Source organism: Schistocerca serialis, chromosome 4 (assembly GCF_023864345.2).
Source record: "Schistocerca serialis cubense isolate TAMUIC-IGC-003099 chromosome 4, iqSchSeri2.2, whole genome shotgun sequence".
NCBI lineage: Eukaryota > Metazoa > Arthropoda > Insecta > Orthoptera > Acrididae > Schistocerca > Schistocerca serialis.
The window spans coordinates 227,118,517-227,140,850 of record NC_064641.1 but is presented as its reverse complement, the minus strand read 5'-3'; the positions used below and the strand labels follow the sequence as shown (position 1 = coordinate 227,140,850).

At 38.4% G+C, this 22,334-nt stretch overlaps 1 protein-coding gene across 1 annotated transcript in view; it reads left to right on the top strand.

Annotated features, from left to right (window-relative positions):
* Positions 1–22,334, top strand: part of LOC126473376 (palmitoyltransferase Hip14) — a 155,874-nt gene that overhangs the window by 42,814 nt on the left and 90,726 nt on the right. Inside the window, exon 8 of the mRNA XM_050100383.1 lies at positions 20,507–20,668. Within this exon, the coding sequence (XP_049956340.1) occupies positions 20,507–20,668 (162 nt within the window). The remainder of the gene's footprint in view (positions 1–20,506; positions 20,669–22,334) is intronic.

The window sequence follows — 22,334 nt, the reverse complement described above, 5'->3', positions numbered from 1 at the left end:
GACCTGTTCATCTGTGTCCAGTGCTGTGAATTATTCCCTATGATTTGTCAATTTGTTTGCCTTTTGGACTCTAATAATCTAATTGGAATCAGGACAGTGACCCTTCGCAAACCATTGATTGCTTCCAACATCTAATATAGACAGAATCAGCTGTTGAAATGAAACCAATAATACAGCTCAAACCAAGTATATACCTTCAATGAAATAATGTACTGAGAGAAAAAAAAAATCTCACTTGTCTACCTCAGTGCAAGCAGTAACTGGGCTGGCCACCAGTGCAACCAACCAGCAAACTCATGGGCCATGCTGGATGTCCGTTGGATCCCCACGACCCGCCCACAACAGTAATGCCTATCCAACTGCTGCCTCAAGCTTTGTAACCTAAGCCATAACTGCCTGGGGGCTGACAGCAAAGTGTCACCAGCTCAGCTTGCATCCACATACAGTAGTCACAGTCTCTATCCATACTAAATGCTGTGGAAAACTACACTGCACAGACAAACAAAGGACTATCGACATCCACTACAAAACTGTACTGTAGACACTGATAAAAATGGGAGAACTGTGTCTAATAAATATGATTAACATGCAGGCATTCAAAAACTAAACTACCAAAGTAGTCAGGTGTGACTAAATAATTCGCTCCTCATTAGGAGCTTGTAATATGTCCCCAAATCGATTTAATTTCTGACACAAACGTAAACATGAGAACTGTGTCTACTAAATATTGAATTAACATGCAGAAATTCAAGAAACTAAACTACCAAAGCACACAGATAAAACTACATAATTTGATCCTGGTTAGGAACTCACAAAATCAGTTGCTGCTTGTGTCCCGGCCAGCTGCCGCTGCCTGACTGGCTGACTAATACCAACAAGTGGTCACTAACTTTAAAAAAAAGTGAACAAATGGCTATCGACATGCGCTCTGGAGCTCTACTGCAAATGCTGAACTGTGCAAGAACTGTATCTAATAAATTAAGTTAACATGCACAGATTCAAAAACTAAACTACCAAAGCACTCAGGTGAGACTAAATAATTCGATCCTGATTAGAAAGAGATAAAAATATAGCTAAGGGAGCCAAAAATGTAATACTGATGGTGGACTGGAATTTTATAGTAGAAAGAAAAGGAAAAATAGTAAGTATGGACTGGGGGGTGGGGGGGGGGGGGGAGGGAGGAGGAGTAGTGAAAGAAGGAGTAGCATGGTAGAATTTTGCAAAGAGCGTAATTTAATCATCGATAACATTTGGTTTAATAATCATATAAGAAGACTGTTTATGTAAAAAGGACCTGGAGACACCAGAAGGTTCCTTATTGATTCTATAATAGTAAGACAGAGATTTCGGAACCAGATTTTAAACTGTAAGACATTTATAGGGGCAGATGTGAACTCTGCGCACAATTTATTGGTTATAAAATGTAGACTAAAACTGAAGATGCAAAAAGGTTGGAAATTAAGGTGGTGAGACCTGGATAAGTAGAAGGGACCAGAGATTGTTGATAGTTTCAGAGGGAGCATTCGGTAATGATTGACTACATCGGGGGAAAGGAATATAGTAGATGGTGAATGGGTAGCTTTGAGAGATGAAATAGCGTAGGCAGCAGATGATCAAATAAGTAAAAATGCAAGGCATTTAGGAAAATATCACAGGAGATGTTGAATTATTGATAAAAGGAGAAAATATAAAATTGCAGCATATGAAGCAGGCAAAAGGAAGAACAAATGTCTTAAAAAGTGAGATTGACAGGAAGTGTGAAATAGCTAAGCAGAAATTGCTAGGAGACAATTGTATGGACATAGAATCATACATAATTAGCAGAAAGATAGATACTGCCTATAGGAAGATTAGGGTACCTATGGAGAAAAGAGAAGCAACTATGTGGATGTCAGGAGCAGAGACAGAAAATCAGTATTAAGCAAAGTCGGAGAAACTGAAAGGCGGAAGGAATATGTAAAGGGGCCATATGAGGCAAATGAACTTAAGGGCAGTATTGTAGAAAGGGAAGATGACATGGATGAAGATGAGATGGGAGATATGATACTGTGAGTCACAAGAAGAACTTGACAAAGCATTGAAAGACGTAAGTCGAAACGGCACCTGGAGTACATGACATTCTGTCAGAACTAATGATATCTTTGGAAGAGCCAACCATGACAAAACTATTGCACAAAGTGTGCTAGACATAAGAGAATGGCACAATAGCCCCAGACTTAAAGAAGAAAAATGAAACATGCTACATGCTACCCTTTCCCCCTCCCCTGCCCTACCCTCCTTTTGAGAGCCCCTAGCACAGCTAAGAATTGGCAACATCATTGCAAATGTTTGATGACCCCGTGGTAGTGCATTTACTTCCTCAGCTGGTCCTGAATTGTTCCACTAAATTCATGTGACTTTCACTTTCCACTTCAACAACTTAAGCTACATAAACCTTACGTAACATGAGACACTGAGACAAAAAAACTTAATTTTTGGACTCCAAGAATGCTGTACTTCACTTAAGTAACAACTGTTCTTATCTTGAATGTTGCATTATGAGATTTAGTGACCAATGTTGCGTCGGAGGAACTTACTCCCAGCAGTGTCTCATTAACTCGGTTGTTCCACACCAGTCTTGTGATGCAAAGGTGATGTGAGTTCTTCTAATCACAGTGCAGACCAGTGCATTCTAGGTTCTTGTTCTGTTTTATTTAATGTCGCTGCAAATTGCTGGAAGAAATTCTTTACCAAAACCTGAAGAAAACCTTTACACATTAAGTGTTCTCAGAAGCTCAATTCAGTAAGCTGTGTTAATGGTCATAGATGTCTGCGTTTTCAGTACTGAGCTTCTTCAGTATACAAACATCTCCGAAGAGCTCTGACTTGATTTTCAACAATATGAATTTGAGTTTTGTTCATCACATAGGACCCATATATCATTGTGACTAGTTGTGTAGTGAATATATTTCCTTTGTGCTAAATCCGTGTAATGCCAACCAGGCACCAGTGTAGAAGTTCGTTGGTTTAAGTCTAATCAAATACCTTAAATATCTCTTTTATCAGCATTAAGTTCTCCATGAATCCATATATGGTCATTAAAATGAGCAGTGTACCTGCATTGCTGTAGAGCATGCATTGCAATGTATTCACACAATTTATCACATACATTTACTGTAATAAATCAAACAATGACAGGAAAACACATACACCACAGTTACATGCTATGGCTTTATACATATATCTGACAAAAATATTGCATGAAGAATTGCTTCTAAAAGGAAAAGAAATGAAATAATGCTTTTAATAATAACATTAAACAACATAGTGTAGTATTCCGATTGGATCACAAACTATGATATTAATTTTGATCCAGACTCACATCTTGTATATTAGTGGAATACAATACCCATTGCATTAAAAAGGGGTCATCTGCCTCCATTGCTGTTAGTGGAATACAATACTCATTGTATTAAAATTGGTCATCTGCTTCCATTGCTTAGAGCTTGAAATGCAAATTGCAGACTTTTTTGTGGAGCATCACTCAACAACAGAAAAGCATTTTATACTCTCCAAAGCGATGATCGGTAGCTCACGCTTTTGACAAAGGGTGAAGGGAGCACATTGCTGCCACTGCAGTTACTGGCGGTTTGCAGCAAATGAGTCCTGGAGAGCTAAAGGTGCATGCAGCATCAAAGGCAGACAGAGTTCTAAAATATCTTTAAAAAATGTTATTGGCTGGAACTGTTATTACTGGTGTGTCCAGGCTTCAGAATTCAAACAGAAGGTGCTATAAAAATTTAGGCAAGGAGCAGTTTTGCCTTCAAGACGTTGCATCCAGAAGTGTGTGATTTACCACTAGACCATGTGCATAGACGTAGAATAGCAGATTGAACAGAAGACAAGACTTCCTCAAGGAACAGCCACAGCCTACAGTGTTACCAGTTTGTGCAGGTAGCTGGACCTCGAGTATTATCAGCATAGCCACAATATTGGTCTCATGCCATGGTTGACACACAGTTAGATTCTGCGGTGGCTGGCCACTAGCCAGATTTTGTCTCAAAGAGTGTACATAATTCATTTGGGTAATGTAAATTGTAGTCTTCAAGTAGTTAAGCCAAAAGAAAGATATTATTTTAGCTGCCCAACAGAGCTGATGGTTCCATTGTAATCCTCAGTAATTTGACAACTGACCTGTTCATCTGTGTCCAGTGCTGTGAATTATTCCCTATGATTTGTCAATTTGTTTGCCTTTTGGACTCTAATAATCTAATTGGAATCAGGACAGTGACCCTTCGCAAACCATTGATTGCTTCCAACATCTAATATAGACAGAAGATCAGCTGTTGAAATGAAACCAATAATACAGCTCAAACCAAGTATATACCTTCAATGAAATAATGTACTGAGAGAAAAAAAAAATCTCACTTGTCTACCTCAGTGCAAGCAGTAACTGGACTGGCCACCAGTGCAACCAACCAGCAAACTCATGGGCCATGCTGGATGTCCGTTGGATCCCCACGACCCGCCCACAACAGTAATGCCTATCCAACTGCTGCCTCAAGCTTTGTAACCTAAGCCATAACTGCCTGGGGGCTGACAGCAAAGTGTCACCAGCTCAGCTTGCATCCACATACAGTAGTCACAGTCTCTATCCATACTAAATGCTGTGGAAAACTACACTGCACAGACAAACAAAGGACTATCGACATCCACTACAAAACTGTACTGTAGACACTGATAAAAATGGGAGAACTGTGTCTAATAAATATGATTAACATGCAGGCATTCAAAAACTAAACTACCAAAGTAGACAGGTGTGACTAAATAATTCGCTCCTCATTAGGAGCTTGTAATATGTCCCCAAATCGATTTAATTTCTGACACAAACGTAAACATGAGAACTGTGTCTACTAAATATTGAATTAACATGCAGAAATTCAAGAAACTAAACTACCAAAGCACACAGATAAAACTACATAATTTGATCCTGGTTAGGAACTCACAAAATCAGTTGCTGCTTGTGTCCCGGCCAGCTGCCGCTGCCTGACTGGCTGACTAATACCAACAAGTGGTCACTAACTTTAAAAAAAAGTGAACAAATGGCTATCGACATGCGCTCTGGAGCTCTACTGCAAATGCTGAACTGTGCAAGAACTGTATCTAATAAATTAAGTTAACATGCACAGATTCAAAAACTAAACTACCAAAGCACTCAGGTGAGACTAAATAATTCGATCCTGATTAGAAAGAGATAAAAATATAGCTAAGGGAGCCAAAAATGTAATACTGATGGTGGACTGGAATTTTATAGTAGAAAGAAAAGGAAAAATAGTAAGTATGGACTGGGGGGGGGGGGGGGGGGGAGGAGGAGTATTGAAAGAAGGAGTAGCATGGTAGAATTTTGCAAAGAGCGTAATTTAATCATCGATAACATTTGGTTTAATAATCATATAAGAGGACTGTTTATGTAAAAAGGACCTGGAGACACCAGAAGGTTCCTTATTGATTCTATAATAGTAAGACAGAGATTTCGGAACCAGATTTTAAACTTTAAGACATTTATAGGGGCAGATGTGAACTCTGCGCACAATTTATTGGTTATAAAATGTAGACTAAAACTGAAGATGCAAAAAGGTTGGAAATTAAGGTGGTGAGACCTGGATAAGTAGAAGGGACCAGAGATTGTTGATAGTTTCAGAGGGAGCATTCGGTAATGATTGACTACATCAGGGGAAAGGAATATAGTAGATGGTGAATGGGTAGCTTTGAGAGATGAAATAGCGTAGGCAGCAGATGATCAAATAAGTAAAAAGGCAAGGCATTTAGGAAAATATCACAGGAGATGTTGAATTATTGATAAAAGGAGAAAATATAAAATTGCAGCATATGAAGCAGGCAAAAGGAAGAACAAATGTCTTAAAAAGTGAGATTGACAGGAAGTGTGAAATAGCTAAGCAGAAATTGCTAGGAGACAATTGTATGGACATAGAATCATACATAATTAGCAGAAAGATAGATACTGCCTATAGGAAGATTAGGGTACCTATGGAGAAAAGAGAAGCAACTATGTGGATGTCAGGAGCAGAGACAGAAAATCAGTATTAAGCAAAGTCGGAGAAACTGAAAGGCGGAAGGAATATGTAAAGGGGCCATATGAGGCAAATGAACTTAAGGGCAGTATTGTAGAAAGGGAAGATGACATGGATGAAGATGAGATGGGAGATATGATACTGTGAGTCACAAGAAGAACTTGACAAAGCATTGAAAGACGTAAGTCGAAACGGCACCTGGAGTACATGACATTCTGTCAGAACTAATGATATCTTTGGAAGAGCCAACCATGACAAAACTATTGCACAAAGTGTGCTAGACATAAGAGAATGGCACAATAGCCCCAGACTTAAAGAAGAAAAATGAAACGTGCTACATGTTACCCTTTCCCCCTCCCCTGCCCTACCCTCCTTTTGAGAGCCCCTAGCACAGCTAAGAATTGGCAACATCATTGCAAATGTTTGATGACCCCGTGGTAGTGCATTTACTTCCTCAGCTGGTCCTGAATTGTTCCACTACATTCATGTGACTTTCACTTTCCACTTCAACAACTTAAGCTACATAAACCTTACGTAACATGAGACACTGAGACAAAAAAACTTAATTTTTGGACTCCAAGAATGCTGTACTTCACTTAAGTAACAACTGTTCTTATCTTGAATGTTGCATTATGAGATTTAGTGACCAATGTTGCGTCGGAGGAACTTACTCCCAGCAGTGTCTCATTAACTCGGTTGTTCCACACCAGTCTTGTGACGCAAAGGTGATGTGAGTTCTTCTAATAACAGTGCAGACCAGTGCATTCTAGGTTCTTGTTCTGTTTTATTTAATGTCGCTGCAAATTGCTGGAAGAAATTCTTTACCAAAACCTGAAGAAAACCTTTACACATTAAGTGTTCTCAGAAGCTCAATTCAGTAAGCTGTGTTAATGGTCATAGATGTCTGCGTTTTCAGTACTGAGCTTCTTCAGTATACAAACATCTCCGAAGAGCTCTGACTTGATTTTCAACAATATGAATTTGAGTTTTGTTCATCACATAGGACCCATATATCATTGTGACTAGTTGTGAAGTGAATATATTTCCTTTGTGCTAAATCCGTGTAATGCCAACTAGGCACCAGTGTAGAAGTTCGTTGGTTTAAGTCTAATCAAATACCTTAAATATCTCTTTTATCAGCATTAAGTTCTCCATGAATCCATATATGGTCATTAAAATGAGCAGTGTACCTGCATTGCTGTAGAGCATGCATTGCAATGTATTCACACAATTTATCACATACATTTACTGTAATAAATCAAACAATGACAGGAAAACACATACACCACAGTTACATGCTATGGCTTTATACATATATCTGACAAAAATATTGCATGAAGAATTGCTTCTAAAAGGAAAAGAAATGAAATAATGCTTTTAATAATAACATTAAACAACATAGTGTAGTATTCCGATTGGATCACAAACTATGATATTAATTTTGATCCAGACTCACATCTTGTATATTAGTGGAATACAATACCCATTGCATTAAAAAGGGGTCATCTGCCTCCATTGCTGTTAGTGGAATACAATACTCATTGTATTAAAATTGGTCATCTGCTTCCATTGCTTAGAGCTTGAAATGCAAATTGCAGACTTTTTTGTGGAGCATCACTCAACAACAGAAAAGCATTTTATACTCTCCAAAGCGATGATCGGTAGCTCACGCTTTTGACAAAGGGTGAAGGGAGCACATTGCTGCCACTGCAGTTACTGGCGGTTTGCAGCAAATGAGTCCTGGAGAGCTAAAGGTGCATGCAGCATCAAAGGCAGACAGAGTTCTAAAATATCTTTAAAAAATGTTATTGGCTGGAACTGTTATTACTGGTGTGTCCAGGCTTCAGAATTCAAACAGAAGGTGCTATAAAAATTTAGGCAAGGAGCAGTTTTGCCTTCAAGACGTTGCATCCAGAAGTGTGTGATTTACCACTAGACCATGTGCATAGACGTAGAATAGCAGATTGAACAGAAGACAAGACTTCCTCAAGGAACAGCCACAGCCTACAGTGTTACCAGTTTGTGCAGGTAGCTGGACCTCGAGTATTATCAGCATAGCCACAATATTGGTCTCATGCCATGGTTGACACACAGTTAGATTCTGCGGTGGCTGGCCACTAGCCAGATTTTGTCTCAAAGAGTGTACATAATTCATTTGGGTAATGTAAATTGTAGTCTTCAAGTAGTTAAGCCAAAAGAAAGATATTATTTTAGCTGCCCAACAGAGCTGATGGTTCCATTGTAATCCTCAGTAATTTGACAACTGACCTGTTCATCTGTGTCCAGTGCTGTGAATTATTCCCTATGATTTGTCAATTTGTTTGCCTTTTGGACTCTAATAATCTAATTGGAATCAGGACAGTGACCCTTCGCAAACCATTGATTGCTTCCAACATCTAATATAGACAGAAGATCAGCTGTTGAAATGAAACCAATAATACAGCTCAAACCAAGTATATACCTTCAATGAAATAATGTACTGAGAGAAAAAAAAAATCTCACTTGTCTACCTCAGTGCAAGCAGTAACTGGACTGGCCACCAGTGCAACCAACCAGCAAACTCATGGGCCATGCTGGATGTCCGTTGGATCCCCACGACCCGCCCACAACAGTAATGCCTATCCAACTGCTGCCTCAAGCTTTGTAACCTAAGCCATAACTGCCTGGGGGCTGACAGCAAAGTGTCACCAGCTCAGCTTGCATCCACATACAGTAGTCACAGTCTCTATCCATACTAAATGCTGTGGAAAACTACACTGCACAGACAAACAAAGGACTATCGACATCCACTACAAAACTGTACTGTAGACACTGATAAAAATGGGAGAACTGTGTCTAATAAATATGATTAACATGCAGGCATTCAAAAACTAAACTACCAAAGTAGTCAGGTGTGACTAAATAATTCGCTCCTCATTAGGAGCTTGTAATATGTCCCCAAATCGATTTAATTTCTGACACAAACGTAAACATGAGAACTGTGTCTACTAAATATTGAATTAACATGCAGAAATTCAAGAAACTAAACTACCAAAGCACACAGATAAAACTACATAATTTGATCCTGGTTAGGAACTCACAAAATCAGTTGCTGCTTGTGTCCCGGCCAGCTGCCGCTGCCTGACTGGCTGACTAATACCAACAAGTGGTCACTAACTTTAAAAAAAAGTGAACAAATGGCTATCGACATGCGCTCTGGAGCTCTACTGCAAATGCTGAACTGTGCAAGAACTGTATCTAATAAATTAAGTTAACATGCACAGATTCAAAAACTAAACTACCAAAGCACTCAGGTGAGACTAAATAATTCGATCCTGATTAGAAAGAGATAAAAATATAGCTAAGGGAGCCAAAAATGTAATACTGATGGTGGACTGGAATTTTATAGTAGAAAGAAAAGGAAAAATAGTAAGTATGGACTGGGGGGTGGGGGGGGGGGGGGGGGGGGAGGGAGGAGGAGTAGTGAAAGAAGGAGTAGCATGGTAGAATTTTGCAAAGAGCGTAATTTAATCATCGATAACATTTGGTTTAATAATCATATAAGAAGACTGTTTATGTAAAAAGGACCTGGAGACACCAGAAGGTTCCTTATTGATTCTATAATAGTAAGACAGAGATTTCGGAACCAGATTTTAAACTGTAAGACATTTATAGGGGCAGATGTGAACTCTGCGCACAATTTATTGGTTATAAAATGTAGACTAAAACTGAAGATGCAAAAAGGTTGGAAATTAAGGTGGTGAGACCTGGATAAGTAGAAGGGACCAGAGATTGTTGATAGTTTCAGAGGGAGCATTCGGTAATGATTGACTACATCGGGGGAAAGGAATATAGTAGATGGTGAATGGGTAGCTTTGAGAGATGAAATAGCGTAGGCAGCAGATGATCAAATAAGTAAAAATGCAAGGCATTTAGGAAAATATCACAGGAGATGTTGAATTATTGATAAAAGGAGAAAATATAAAATTGCAGCATATGAAGCAGGCAAAAGGAAGAACAAATGTCTTAAAAAGTGAGATTGACAGGAAGTGTGAAATAGCTAAGCAGAAATTGCTAGGAGACAATTGTATGGACATAGAATCATACATAATTAGCAGAAAGATAGATACTGCCTATAGGAAGATTAGGGTACCTATGGAGAAAAGAGAAGCAACTATGTGGATGTCAGGAGCAGAGACAGAAAATCAGTATTAAGCAAAGTCGGAGAAACTGAAAGGCGGAAGGAATATGTAAAGGGGCCATATGAGGCAAATGAACTTAAGGGCAGTATTGTAGAAAGGGAAGATGACATGGATGAAGATGAGATGGGAGATATGATACTGTGAGTCACAAGAAGAACTTGACAAAGCATTGAAAGACGTAAGTCGAAACGGCACCTGGAGTACATGACATTCTGTCAGAACTAATGATATCTTTGGAAGAGCCAACCATGACAAAACTATTGCACAAAGTGTGCTAGACATAAGAGAATGGCACAATAGCCCCAGACTTAAAGAAGAAAAATGAAACATGCTACATGCTACCCTTTCCCCCTCCCCTGCCCTACCCTCCTTTTGAGAGCCCCTAGCACAGCTAAGAATTGGCAACATCATTGCAAATGTTTGATGACCCCGTGGTAGTGCATTTACTTCCTCAGCTGGTCCTGAATTGTTCCACTAAATTCATGTGACTTTCACTTTCCACTTCAACAACTTAAGCTACATAAACCTTACGTAACATGAGACACTGAGACAAAAAAACTTAATTTTTGGACTCCAAGAATGCTGTACTTCACTTAAGTAACAACTGTTCTTATCTTGAATGTTGCATTATGAGATTTAGTGACCAATGTTGCGTCGGAGGAACTTACTCCCAGCAGTGTCTCATTAACTCGGTTGTTCCACACCAGTCTTGTGATGCAAAGGTGATGTGAGTTCTTCTAATCACAGTGCAGACCAGTGCATTCTAGGTTCTTGTTCTGTTTTATTTAATGTCGCTGCAAATTGCTGGAAGAAATTCTTTACCAAAACCTGAAGAAAACCTTTACACATTAAGTGTTCTCAGAAGCTCAATTCAGTAAGCTGTGTTAATGGTCATAGATGTCTGCGTTTTCAGTACTGAGCTTCTTCAGTATACAAACATCTCCGAAGAGCTCTGACTTGATTTTCAACAATATGAATTTGAGTTTTGTTCATCACATAGGACCCATATATCATTGTGACTAGTTGTGTAGTGAATATATTTCCTTTGTGCTAAATCCGTGTAATGCCAACCAGGCACCAGTGTAGAAGTTCGTTGGTTTAAGTCTAATCAAATACCTTAAATATCTCTTTTATCAGCATTAAGTTCTCCATGAATCCATATATGGTCATTAAAATGAGCAGTGTACCTGCATTGCTGTAGAGCATGCATTGCAATGTATTCACACAATTTATCACATACATTTACTGTAATAAATCAAACAATGACAGGAAAACACATACACCACAGTTACATGCTATGGCTTTATACATATATCTGACAAAAATATTGCATGAAGAATTGCTTCTAAAAGGAAAAGAAATGAAATAATGCTTTTAATAATAACATTAAACAACATAGTGTAGTATTCCGATTGGATCACAAACTATGATATTAATTTTGATCCAGACTCACATCTTGTATATTAGTGGAATACAATACCCATTGCATTAAAAAGGGGTCATCTGCCTCCATTGCTGTTAGTGGAATACAATACTCATTGTATTAAAATTGGTCATCTGCTTCCATTGCTTAGAGCTTGAAATGCAAATTGCAGACTTTTTTGTGGAGCATCACTCAACAACAGAAAAGCATTTTATACTCTCCAAAGCGATGATCGGTAGCTCACGCTTTTAACAAAGGGTGAAGGGAGCACATTGCTGCCACTGCAGTTACTGGCGGTTTGCAGCAAATGAGTCCTGGAGAGCTAAAGGTGCATGCAGCATCAAAGGCAGACAGAGTTCTAAAATATCTTTAAAAAATGTTATTGGCTGGAACTGTTATTACTGGTGTGTCCAGGCTTCAGAATTCAAACAGAAGGTGCTATAAAAATTTAGGCAAGGAGCAGTTTTGCCTTCAAGACGTTGCATCCAGAAGTGTGTGATTTACCACTAGACCATGTGCATAGACGTAGAATAGCAGATTGAACAGAAGACAAGACTTCCTCAAGGAACAGCCACAGCCTACAGTGTTACCAGTTTGTGCAGGTAGCTGGACCTCGAGTATTATCAGCATAGCCACAATATTGGTCTCATGCCATGGTTGACACACAGTTAGATTCTGCGGTGGCTGGCCACTAGCCAGATTTTGTCTCAAAGAGTGTACATAATTCATTTGGGTAATGTAAATTGTAGTCTTCAAGTAGTTAAGCCAAAAGAAAGATATTATTTTAGCTGCCCAACAGAGCTGATGGTTCCATTGTAATCCTCAGTAATTTGACAACTGACCTGTTCATCTGTGTCCAGTGCTGTGAATTATTCCCTATGATTTGTCAATTTGTTTGCCTTTTGGACTCTAATAATCTAATTGGAATCAGGACAGTGACCCTTCGCAAACCATTGATTGCTTCCAACATCTAATATAGACAGAAGATCAGCTGTTGAAATGAAACCAATAATACAGCTCAAACCAAGTATATACCTTCAATGAAATAATGTACTGAGAGAAAAAAAAAATCTCACTTGTCTACCTCAGTGCAAGCAGTAACTGGGCTGGCCACCAGTGCAACCAACCAGCAAACTCATGGGCCATGCTGGATGTCCGTTGGATCCCCATGACCCGCCCACAACAGTAATGCCTATCCAACTGCTGCCTCAAGCTTTGTAACCTAAGCCATAACTGCCTGGGGGCTGACAGCAAAGTGTCACCAGCTCAGCTTGCATCCACATACAGTAGTCACAGTCTCTATCCATACTAAATGCTGTGGAAAACTACACTGCACAGACAAACAAAGGACTATCGACATCCACTACAAAACTGTACTGTAGACACTGATAAAAATGGGAGAACTGTGTCTAATAAATATGATTAACATGCAGGCATCCAAAAACTAAACTACCAAAGTAGTCAGGTGTGACTAAATAATTCGCTCCTGATTAGGAGCTTGTAATATGTCCCCAAATCGATTTAATTTCTGACACAAACGTAAACATGAGAACTGTGTCTACTAAATATTGAATTAACATGCAGAAATTCAAGAAACTAAACTACCAAAGCACACAGATAAAACTACATAATTTGATCCTGGTTAGGAACTCACAAAATCAGTTGCTGCTTGTGTCCCGGCCAGCTGCCGCTGCCTGACTGGCTGACTAATACCAACAAGTGGTCACTAACTTTAAAAAAAAGTGAACAAATGGCTATCGACATGCGCTCTGGAGCTCTACTGCAAATGCTGAACTGTGCAAGAACTGTATCTAATAAATTAAGTTTTACATGCACAGATTCAAAAACTAAACTACCAAAGCACTCAGGTGAGACTAAATAATTCGATCCTGATTAGAAAGAGATAAAAATATAGCTAAGGGAGCCAAAAATGTAATACTGATGGTGGACTGGAATTTTATAGTAGAAAGAAAAGGAAAAATAGTAAGTATGGACTGGGGGGGGGGGGGGGGGGGGGGAGGAGGAGTATTGAAAGAAGGAGTAGCATGGTAGAATTTTGCAAAGAGCGTAATTTAATCATCGATAACATTTGGTTTAATAATCATATAAGAAGACTGTTTATGTAAAAAGGACCTGGAGACACCAGAAGGTTCCTTATTGATTCTATAATAGTAAGACAGAGATTTCGGAACCAGATTTTAAACTGTAAGACATTTATAGGGGCAGATGTGAACTCTGCGTACAATTTATTGGTTATAAAATGTAGACTAAAACTGAAGATGCAAAAAGGTTGGAAATTAAGGTGGTGAGACCTGGATAAGTAGAAGGGACCAGAGATTGTTGATAGTTTCAGAGGGAGCATTCGGTAATGATTGACTACATCGGGGGAAAGGAATATAGTAGATGGTGAATGGGTAGCTTTGAGAGATGAAATAGCGTAGGCAGCAGATGATCAAATAAGTAAAAAGGCAAGGCATTTAGGAAAATATCACAGGAGATGTTGAATTATTGATAAAAGGAGAAAATATAAAATTGCAGCATATGAAGCAGGCAAAAGGAAGAACAAATGTCTTAAAAAGTGAGATTGACAGGAAGTGTGAAATAGCTAAGCAGAAATTGCTAGGAGACAATTGTATGGACATAGAATCATACATAATTAGCAGAAAGATAGATACTGCCTATAGGAAGATTAGGGTACCTATGGAGAAAAGAGAAGCAACTATGTGGATGTCAGGAGCAGAGACAGAAAATCAGTATTAAGCAAAGTCGGAGAAACTGAAAGGCGGAAGGAATATGTAAAGGGGCCATATGAGGCAAATGAACTTAAGGGCAGTATTGTAGAAAGGGAAGATGACATGGATGAAGATGAGATGGGAGATATGATACTGTGAGTCACAAGAAGAACTTGACAAAGCATTGAAAGACGTAAGTCGAAACGGCACCTGGAGTACATGACATTCTGTCAGAACTAATGATATCTTTGGAAGAGCCAACCATGACAAAACTATTGCACAAAGTGTGCTAGACATAAGAGAATGGCACAATAGCCCCAGACTTAAAGAAGAAAAATGAAACGTGCTACATGTTACCCTTTCCCCCTCCCCTGCCCTACCCTCCTTTTGAGAGCCCCTAGCACAGCTAAGAATTGGCAACATCATTGCAAATGTTTGATGACCCCGTGGTAGTGCATTTACTTCCTCAGCTGGTCCTGAATTGTTCCACTACATTCATGTGACTTTCACTTTCCACTTCAACAACTTAAGCTACATAAACCTTACGTAACATGAGACACTGAGACAAAAAAACTTAATTTTTGGACTCCAAGAATGCTGTACTTCACTTAAGTAACAACTGTTCTTATCTTGAATGTTGCATTATGAGATTTAGTGACCAATGTTGCGTCGGAGGAACTTACTCCCAGCAGTGTCTCATTAACTCGGTTGTTCCACACCAGTCTTGTGATGCAAAGGTGATGTGAGTTCTTCTAATCACAGTGCAGACCAGTGCATTCTAGGTTCTTGTTCTGTTTTATTTAATGTCGCTGCAAATTGCTGGAAGAAATTCTTTACCAAAACCTGAAGAAAACCTTTACACATTAAGTGTTCTCAGAAGCTCAATTCAGTAAGCTGTGTTAATGGTCATAGGTGTCTGCGTTTTCAGTGCTGAGCTTCTTCAGTATACAAACAACTCCGAAGGGCTCCGACTTGATTTTCAACAATATGAATTTGAGTTTTGTTCATCACATAGGACCCATATATCATTGTGACTAGTTGTGAAGTGAATATATTTCCTTTGTGCTAAATCCGTGTAATGCCAACTAGGCACCAGTGTAGAAGTTCGTTGGTTTAAGTCTAATCAAATACCTTAAATATCTCTTTTATCAGCATTAAGTTCTCCATGAATCCATATATGGTCATTAAAATGAGCAGTGTACCTGCATTGCTGTAGAGCATGCATTGCAATGTATTCACACAATTTATCACATACATTTACTGTAATAAATCAAACAATGACAGGAAAACACATACACCACAGTTACATGCTATGGCTTTATACATATATCTGACAAAAATATTGCATGAAGAATTGCTTCTAAAAGGAAAAGAAATGAAATAATGCTTTTAATAATAACATTAAACAACATAGTGTAGTATTCCGATTGGATCACAAACTATGATATTAATTTTGATCCAGACTCACATCTTGTATATTAGTGGAATACAATACCCATTGCATTAAAAAGGGGTCATCTGCCTCCATTGCTGTTAGTGGAATACAATACTCATTGTATTAAAATTGGTCATCTGCTTCCATTGCTTAGAGCTTGAAATGCAAATTGCAGACTTTTTTGTGGAGCATCACTCAACAACAGAAAAGCATTTTATACTCTCCAAAGCGATGATCGGTAGCTCACGCTTTTGACAAAGGGTGAAGGGAGCACATTGCTGCCACTGCAGTTACTGGCGGTTTGCAGCAAATGAGTCCTGGAGAGCTAAAGGTGCATGCAGCATCAAAGGCAGACAGAGTTCTAAAATATCTTTAAAAAATGTTATTGGCTGGAACTGTTATTACTGGTGTGTCCAGGCTTCAGAATTCAAACAGAAGGTGCTATAAAAATTTAGGCAAGGAGCAGTTTTGCCTTCAAGACGTTGCATCCAGAAGTGTGTGATTTACCACTAGACCATGTGCATAGACGTAGAATAGCAGATTGAACAGAAGACAAGACTTCCTCAAGGAACAGCCACAGCCTACAGTGTTACCAGTTTGTGCATGTAGCTGGACCTCGAGTATTATCAGCATAGCCACAATATTGGTCTCATGCCACGGTTGACATACAGTTAGATTCTGCGGTGGCTGGCCACTAGCCAGATTTTGTCTCAAAGAGTGTACATAATTCATTTGGGTAATGTAAATTGTAGTCTTCAAGTAGTTAAGCCAAAAGAAAGATATTATTTTAGCTGCCCAACAGAGCTGATGGTTCCATTGTAATCCTCAGTAATTTGACAACTGACCTGTTCATCTGTGTCCAGTGCTGTGAATGATTCCCCTATGATTTGTCAATTTGTTTGCCTTTTGGACTCTAATAATCTAATTGGAATCAGGACAGTGACCCTTCGCAAACCATTGATTGCTTCCAACATCTAATATAGACAGAAGATCAGCTGTTGAAATGAAACCGATAATACAGCTCAAACCAAGTATATACCTTCAATGAAATAATGTACTGAGAGAAAAAAAAAAATCTCACTTGTGCTTCCCCCTCCCCCCCCCCCCCCAATCCCCCACCCAAAAAAAGGTCAATGTGAATACGGATGGAAAAACACACACACACACACACACACACACACACACACACACACACACACACACACACACACACACACTAGATCACTGAAGGCATAGCAGATTTTCTCCAGCGTCTCAAGTGTGTTTCTTTTGGTAACAAAACTGTTTTTCTTTGTACTTCTGTTCTGAGCAGATATCTTACAACATTTTTTAGCTGCTACTACTCATCCTGTTTGCTTGTATGTTACTCTGATGTTTCTTCAAAATTTCTTGCTACTGTTTTATTATTGTAACTGTCTTTCTTTGCTACAGTTTTAAAACTGTGTAAATTAATATGTTAATAAGGTTGAAAAAGACCTTAAATGTAGTTTCATTTTTCTGAGTTATATTGGCCTAAGAAATAGAAAAAACATTGAGTTAAATGTGCTTCCTGCTTCTTATCTTTATTTCTGTCTACTGACTTGTCCACAAAAGATACTGACTTTCCACTTTGACTGTTAATCACATTGAGATAAAATTTTATCTGTCTATGACCAGCTCATCATACTGCCAAAATCATGAAGTATGGTTTAGAAACAGAGAATTATCTAAAAGCTAATAGAAGTTTTTATGAAAGAGTGGTATAATTTAGTGATGCATTTAAAGAATGATAGAAAGAGGGAAATGTGAAATTAAAGAACTACAGGGAAGCCCACGAGAAATAGTACATTTTCATTTGCTTGTTTCGAGGTTTAGCTTATATTTACATCAATATAACTTATAGATAACTGTTCTGCAAACATTGCCATTATTGAAAAGCCAAAGATAAGTTTATTCCTTAGAAAGCACATCCTGAAAATGACTCATCATTGGTAATGCAACACTGAAAATGTTTGCGTAATCTCGCCCTTAATTCAGAATCATTTCTAGAGAAATCTCACTTTTCCTGGATTGTGTTTTTCAGTTCATCAGTATTGTGGGGTAGCCATAAACAAATTTTGTTCTTGAGATGACCACGCAGAAAAAAATCGGGGGCTGAAAGATAGGGTAACCTCTCTGACCATGCTTTGTGTCTGAAAAATATTGGACACTTTGTTTACTGACAATCCCATGCAGAAGTATGTTTGCCACTTTAGACATCACAAGCTTTGCCTGAAAGTCATCATCCTGGTTAATTCTGTCCAGGCATGTTGCACAGAAATTGCGCGTACTCACTTTATCTCCCAGTCATAAATGTTGAACTGCCTGCAGCTTGTGTTTAAATCCTGTTTCACAATCCTCTTCAAAGACCTGAAGGCATTTTTAATGTTCTAGAATGGCAATTGACAGATTGCTATAGGCTTTGTTGCAAAGCTTCATGAAGTCATTGGACATTTTCCAGCATTCAAACGGTGATTTCAGGTCCCTTATGGTTCATGTTGGTTACTGAACTCATCTCATCTCATGTCATTGTTTTATTTACCTGGGTATCGACATTCTGTAGGAAACATGGTAATGGCAGCCCCTTAAAAGGTGCTTTGTGTGTTACACAGGTGCAGTGCTCTGCACATGACAGTATGCATCAGAACTGGCCAAGTTCCATACTCAACTGAATTGTACACTATGTCTATATGATTAAGTGGTGTGAGCATGTTACAGAGCAGCATTATTACCTTGACTTTTTTTTGTAACTTATAACAGTCTATTCGCAACTAAACCAACAACACTTCGAACACTTTTTTTTTTTTATTACCTGAACAGTTTTACAATAGTTAACTGCATTAGTACGTATTGAAAATTAACTGGACAATCTTACTTTGTCCAGAGTTTTTACTGGAAAAACTAAGGCTCATTGTGAAGCAGTTAAGCACTTCACTTCTTATCTTCATCTATCTTTCTGACATGATGTTTTCCAATAAAACACAGTGATAGCATACAACACTAGGCAAGGATCAATACTGATTCATGTTGTGCACAATCCTCCTGAAAAACAATTTAGTACTTGCCACAAATGATCTACACATCTTGTGAGAACAAATTAAAAAAAGCAAAGACTGAAAAATATGACTCATCAAAGTTTTGAGAATCCTGTTCTTAAGTGAATACACAACACTACCATTGCTTTTCATGGTAAAACTTACTGACCAGAAATTACTAATTCAAAGATATGATTTAAGCAAAGTGAAATAGGTTCTTGAAATGAAATTGTAACACTCATTACAGTTCATTGCCAGTGTATTAACTCATGACTACTTTTCACCTAGTTTGAATTTCTGTGAGTCTACCTGTCCTATACAACACTAAAGAATAAAGTGTCTGTGGCTAGCCTTCTCAGATGCAGTGCAGGTGAGGACTTGGTGCTAGGGGAAAGGCTCAACCAGGGGAAAGGCTTGACCATCATCATGCCTAATGGCTGCCACAGTTTTTTTACAGAATACGTGTTGTGTGATACTATACGTAGGATAAATTTAGTCCATTTAAATTACATATTCATTTATATATTTAAGACTATAACACTAGATAATCAATATCAAATCATCATGTAGTTTCACAAGGCATGATTACACTTCTCTCTGTATGACCATCATTACATATTCATAAACCAATTGAATCACATTTTTATAACATACTACAAGAAATGTGAAGTAACATTATTCTGTTATAGATGGTCAATTGAAAATGTACTATTTCCTGTGCAACACCTGTGTACATTGAATTGTAATAAAAATGTGCGTAAAGAGCTCAAAAAATTTAGTTGTGCAGTTTTAATGTTTCGAATTGATAGTGTTCTGTGTATTCACTGTGGAAGTCATTAGTTGGATGAATTCATTCTAGTCACTGAGAGATTTACACTCAGTTATTATGCATATGTCATTTTGAATGATCTACTTTAACTATTTTTGTTCAGCTTCAGGTTAAGATTTAACTGTTTCAAAAGATTAATCTTTAAATGTTTTATGTTATTGACCTTAGACAATGTTCTACTGTGGGTAACTGTTCCTGTCTTCCTCATAACAATTCATATGTTTTATGTACAAATGTGTGTTAGTTCGATGGCTTCATCTATCAGACTTTAATTTCAAGATCTATGATTCAATTTTTGGTCTGACGAAGAACTTTTACATAACTTTAGCAATGCTTTCTGTGTTAAAAGTGCCAGCTTGTTTCGTAGTTTGGATTCAGTGTTAAATTGAAATGCCCCTACAATTTGTTGGAGGACCATTTCTGTAAAGAAAAGAAGAGATGCTAAAGATAGAAGACCAAACAAGAAAACTCATATAGACAATAGTTGGTGGATGCAGAGAGCAGATATTGTTAATAATGTCAAACACAAAACATTAATAACAGCAGAGAGCAATGGTTTATGAACTTTTTGCGTCGTATTTTTTCTTTCCTGTATAAGGTTGCTTAGAATATGAATTTATTTTATCTCCAAAATTCAAGGTTCATTGATTATTCAACAATAACAGCTGCATAGTAGTAGTTAGCTTATAACTTCATTACATTTTGTGAAGCAATGATGGGATCTGTTTCTGTTCCTGTGACAAAAATAAAATAATTTAATTGCCTATGTGTTATTTTTTCAGTTTTGGATGTACGTCACATGGTTTGTGTGGATTGCTCCTATTGTGGAAGTCTGGATAACAGTGTTGTTTGTTGGTTCCTCTCTCTTTCTATGGTATAATTTTCTACGAGCTTGGAGAGGTGATCCAGGAGTCCTTTCAAGCACTCAAGAAGAAAAATATAGAGTAAGTGGCGTTATCTGTATAGTTCTGCTGCTGTGCAATTTTTTTGCCTGTAAAGGATGTTTGCTTTTCTGTATGCTCATTTACAGTTATTTCTTATTTGATGTATTGGAAATCTGGACACAAAGGATAGATAGTTAAATGCAATAAATAAAAATTTATTATTTGGTTGTAGAAGAATAGACTATTGATGTTAAAGATGAAACTTTAGGTATATACAGAGTGTCTCGGAAGTGATGTTCAATAGAATTATTGAAAGTTCAGGCCAAAAGTAGCTAATAAGCTCCAATAAACATGGGCCCACAAATCAGCCATTGCTGTTACACCAGTGAGGAGTACACTGAAATGCACTTCAAGTATGGCAAAGTGAATGGCAGTGCCCTGGAGGCTGCACGATTGTGTGAAGAAGCTTTTCCTCTCCACAGGCAGCCTGACAGGCATATGTTTAGCCAGTTACATCAGTGCCTTAGAGAAACCAAGAGTTTCGCAGACAATGTATGAGAAGGTCGACGCAGATCCATAACAACCGATTTTGAGGAAAGGGTGTAACTCATTGAACAGGAATGTCCGAGTACTTCAACGAGGATGTTTGCTACCCAAGAGGTGTCCTGAGTCATAGCAGTGTATGGCAGATTTTACATCGGCAAGTATTTGATCCATATCATCTCCAGTGAGTGCATACCCTCAACACTGCAGACTTCTCTCCTAGAGAGAATTTCTGCCAATGGGTGGAACAACAATGTACTCTGAATCCCCTGTTTGTAAACAGTATTCAGCTCATGGATGAGGCTGGATTTACCAGTGACGGTATTTTTAAATACCATAACTGTCACATTTGGGTTGATGTCAGTCCTAATGCAACATGCGTATCATGACATAAGCAGTGTTATTTCTTGAATGTCTGGGCAGGACTGCTCAGAGAATGCATAATTGGGCCACACTTCCTTCCTCAGAGACTAACCGGACAGCAGTACATGCGGTTTCTGTGGACTGAACTTCCAGATGTAAGTGGTGATGTCTCACTGAACCAGCACCTGAACATGATGTTTGTGCTTGATGGTGCTCCAGTCCATTTTCATTTACGAGTGCACCGGCTTCTAACTCAGACATGTGGTCAACATTGGGTAGGTAGAGGAGGGCCCGTGCCATGGCCTCCAAGGTCTCTGGATTTAAATCCCATGGATTTCTGTGTGTGGAGGCATTTCAAAAACGTAGTCTATGCTACTGTGGTCAACTTTCTTGAGGAATTGTGCTTGTAGGTTGAAGCAGCCTTCCAGCATTTACAGAATTCCCCAGAACTGCCTGAGAGGATTCACAACTCATTTCAGAGATGAGTTAAATGTTACATTCAGACACATGGACAACATTTTGAGCATCTACTTTAACATTTAGTGTCTAGGAGCACATGGCATCTCTAACAAACCGCAACAGAAAATGGGTTGTATCTCAACAATGGTTGGGGCTTTGTAGCTACTTTTGGCCTGTACTTTCCATGTGTGTATTATTGACCATCACTTCTGAAACACCTGTATATTAATTAGTTTCTGTAACTGACAGATTAAAATGTACCTCCAAAGAAACTGAAAAAGCCATTTGATTAAGTTGTAAAGAGAGTCCTGATAGCTAAGTGGAAGGACATAAAATATATCATTCAGTGCTTTCTATATGA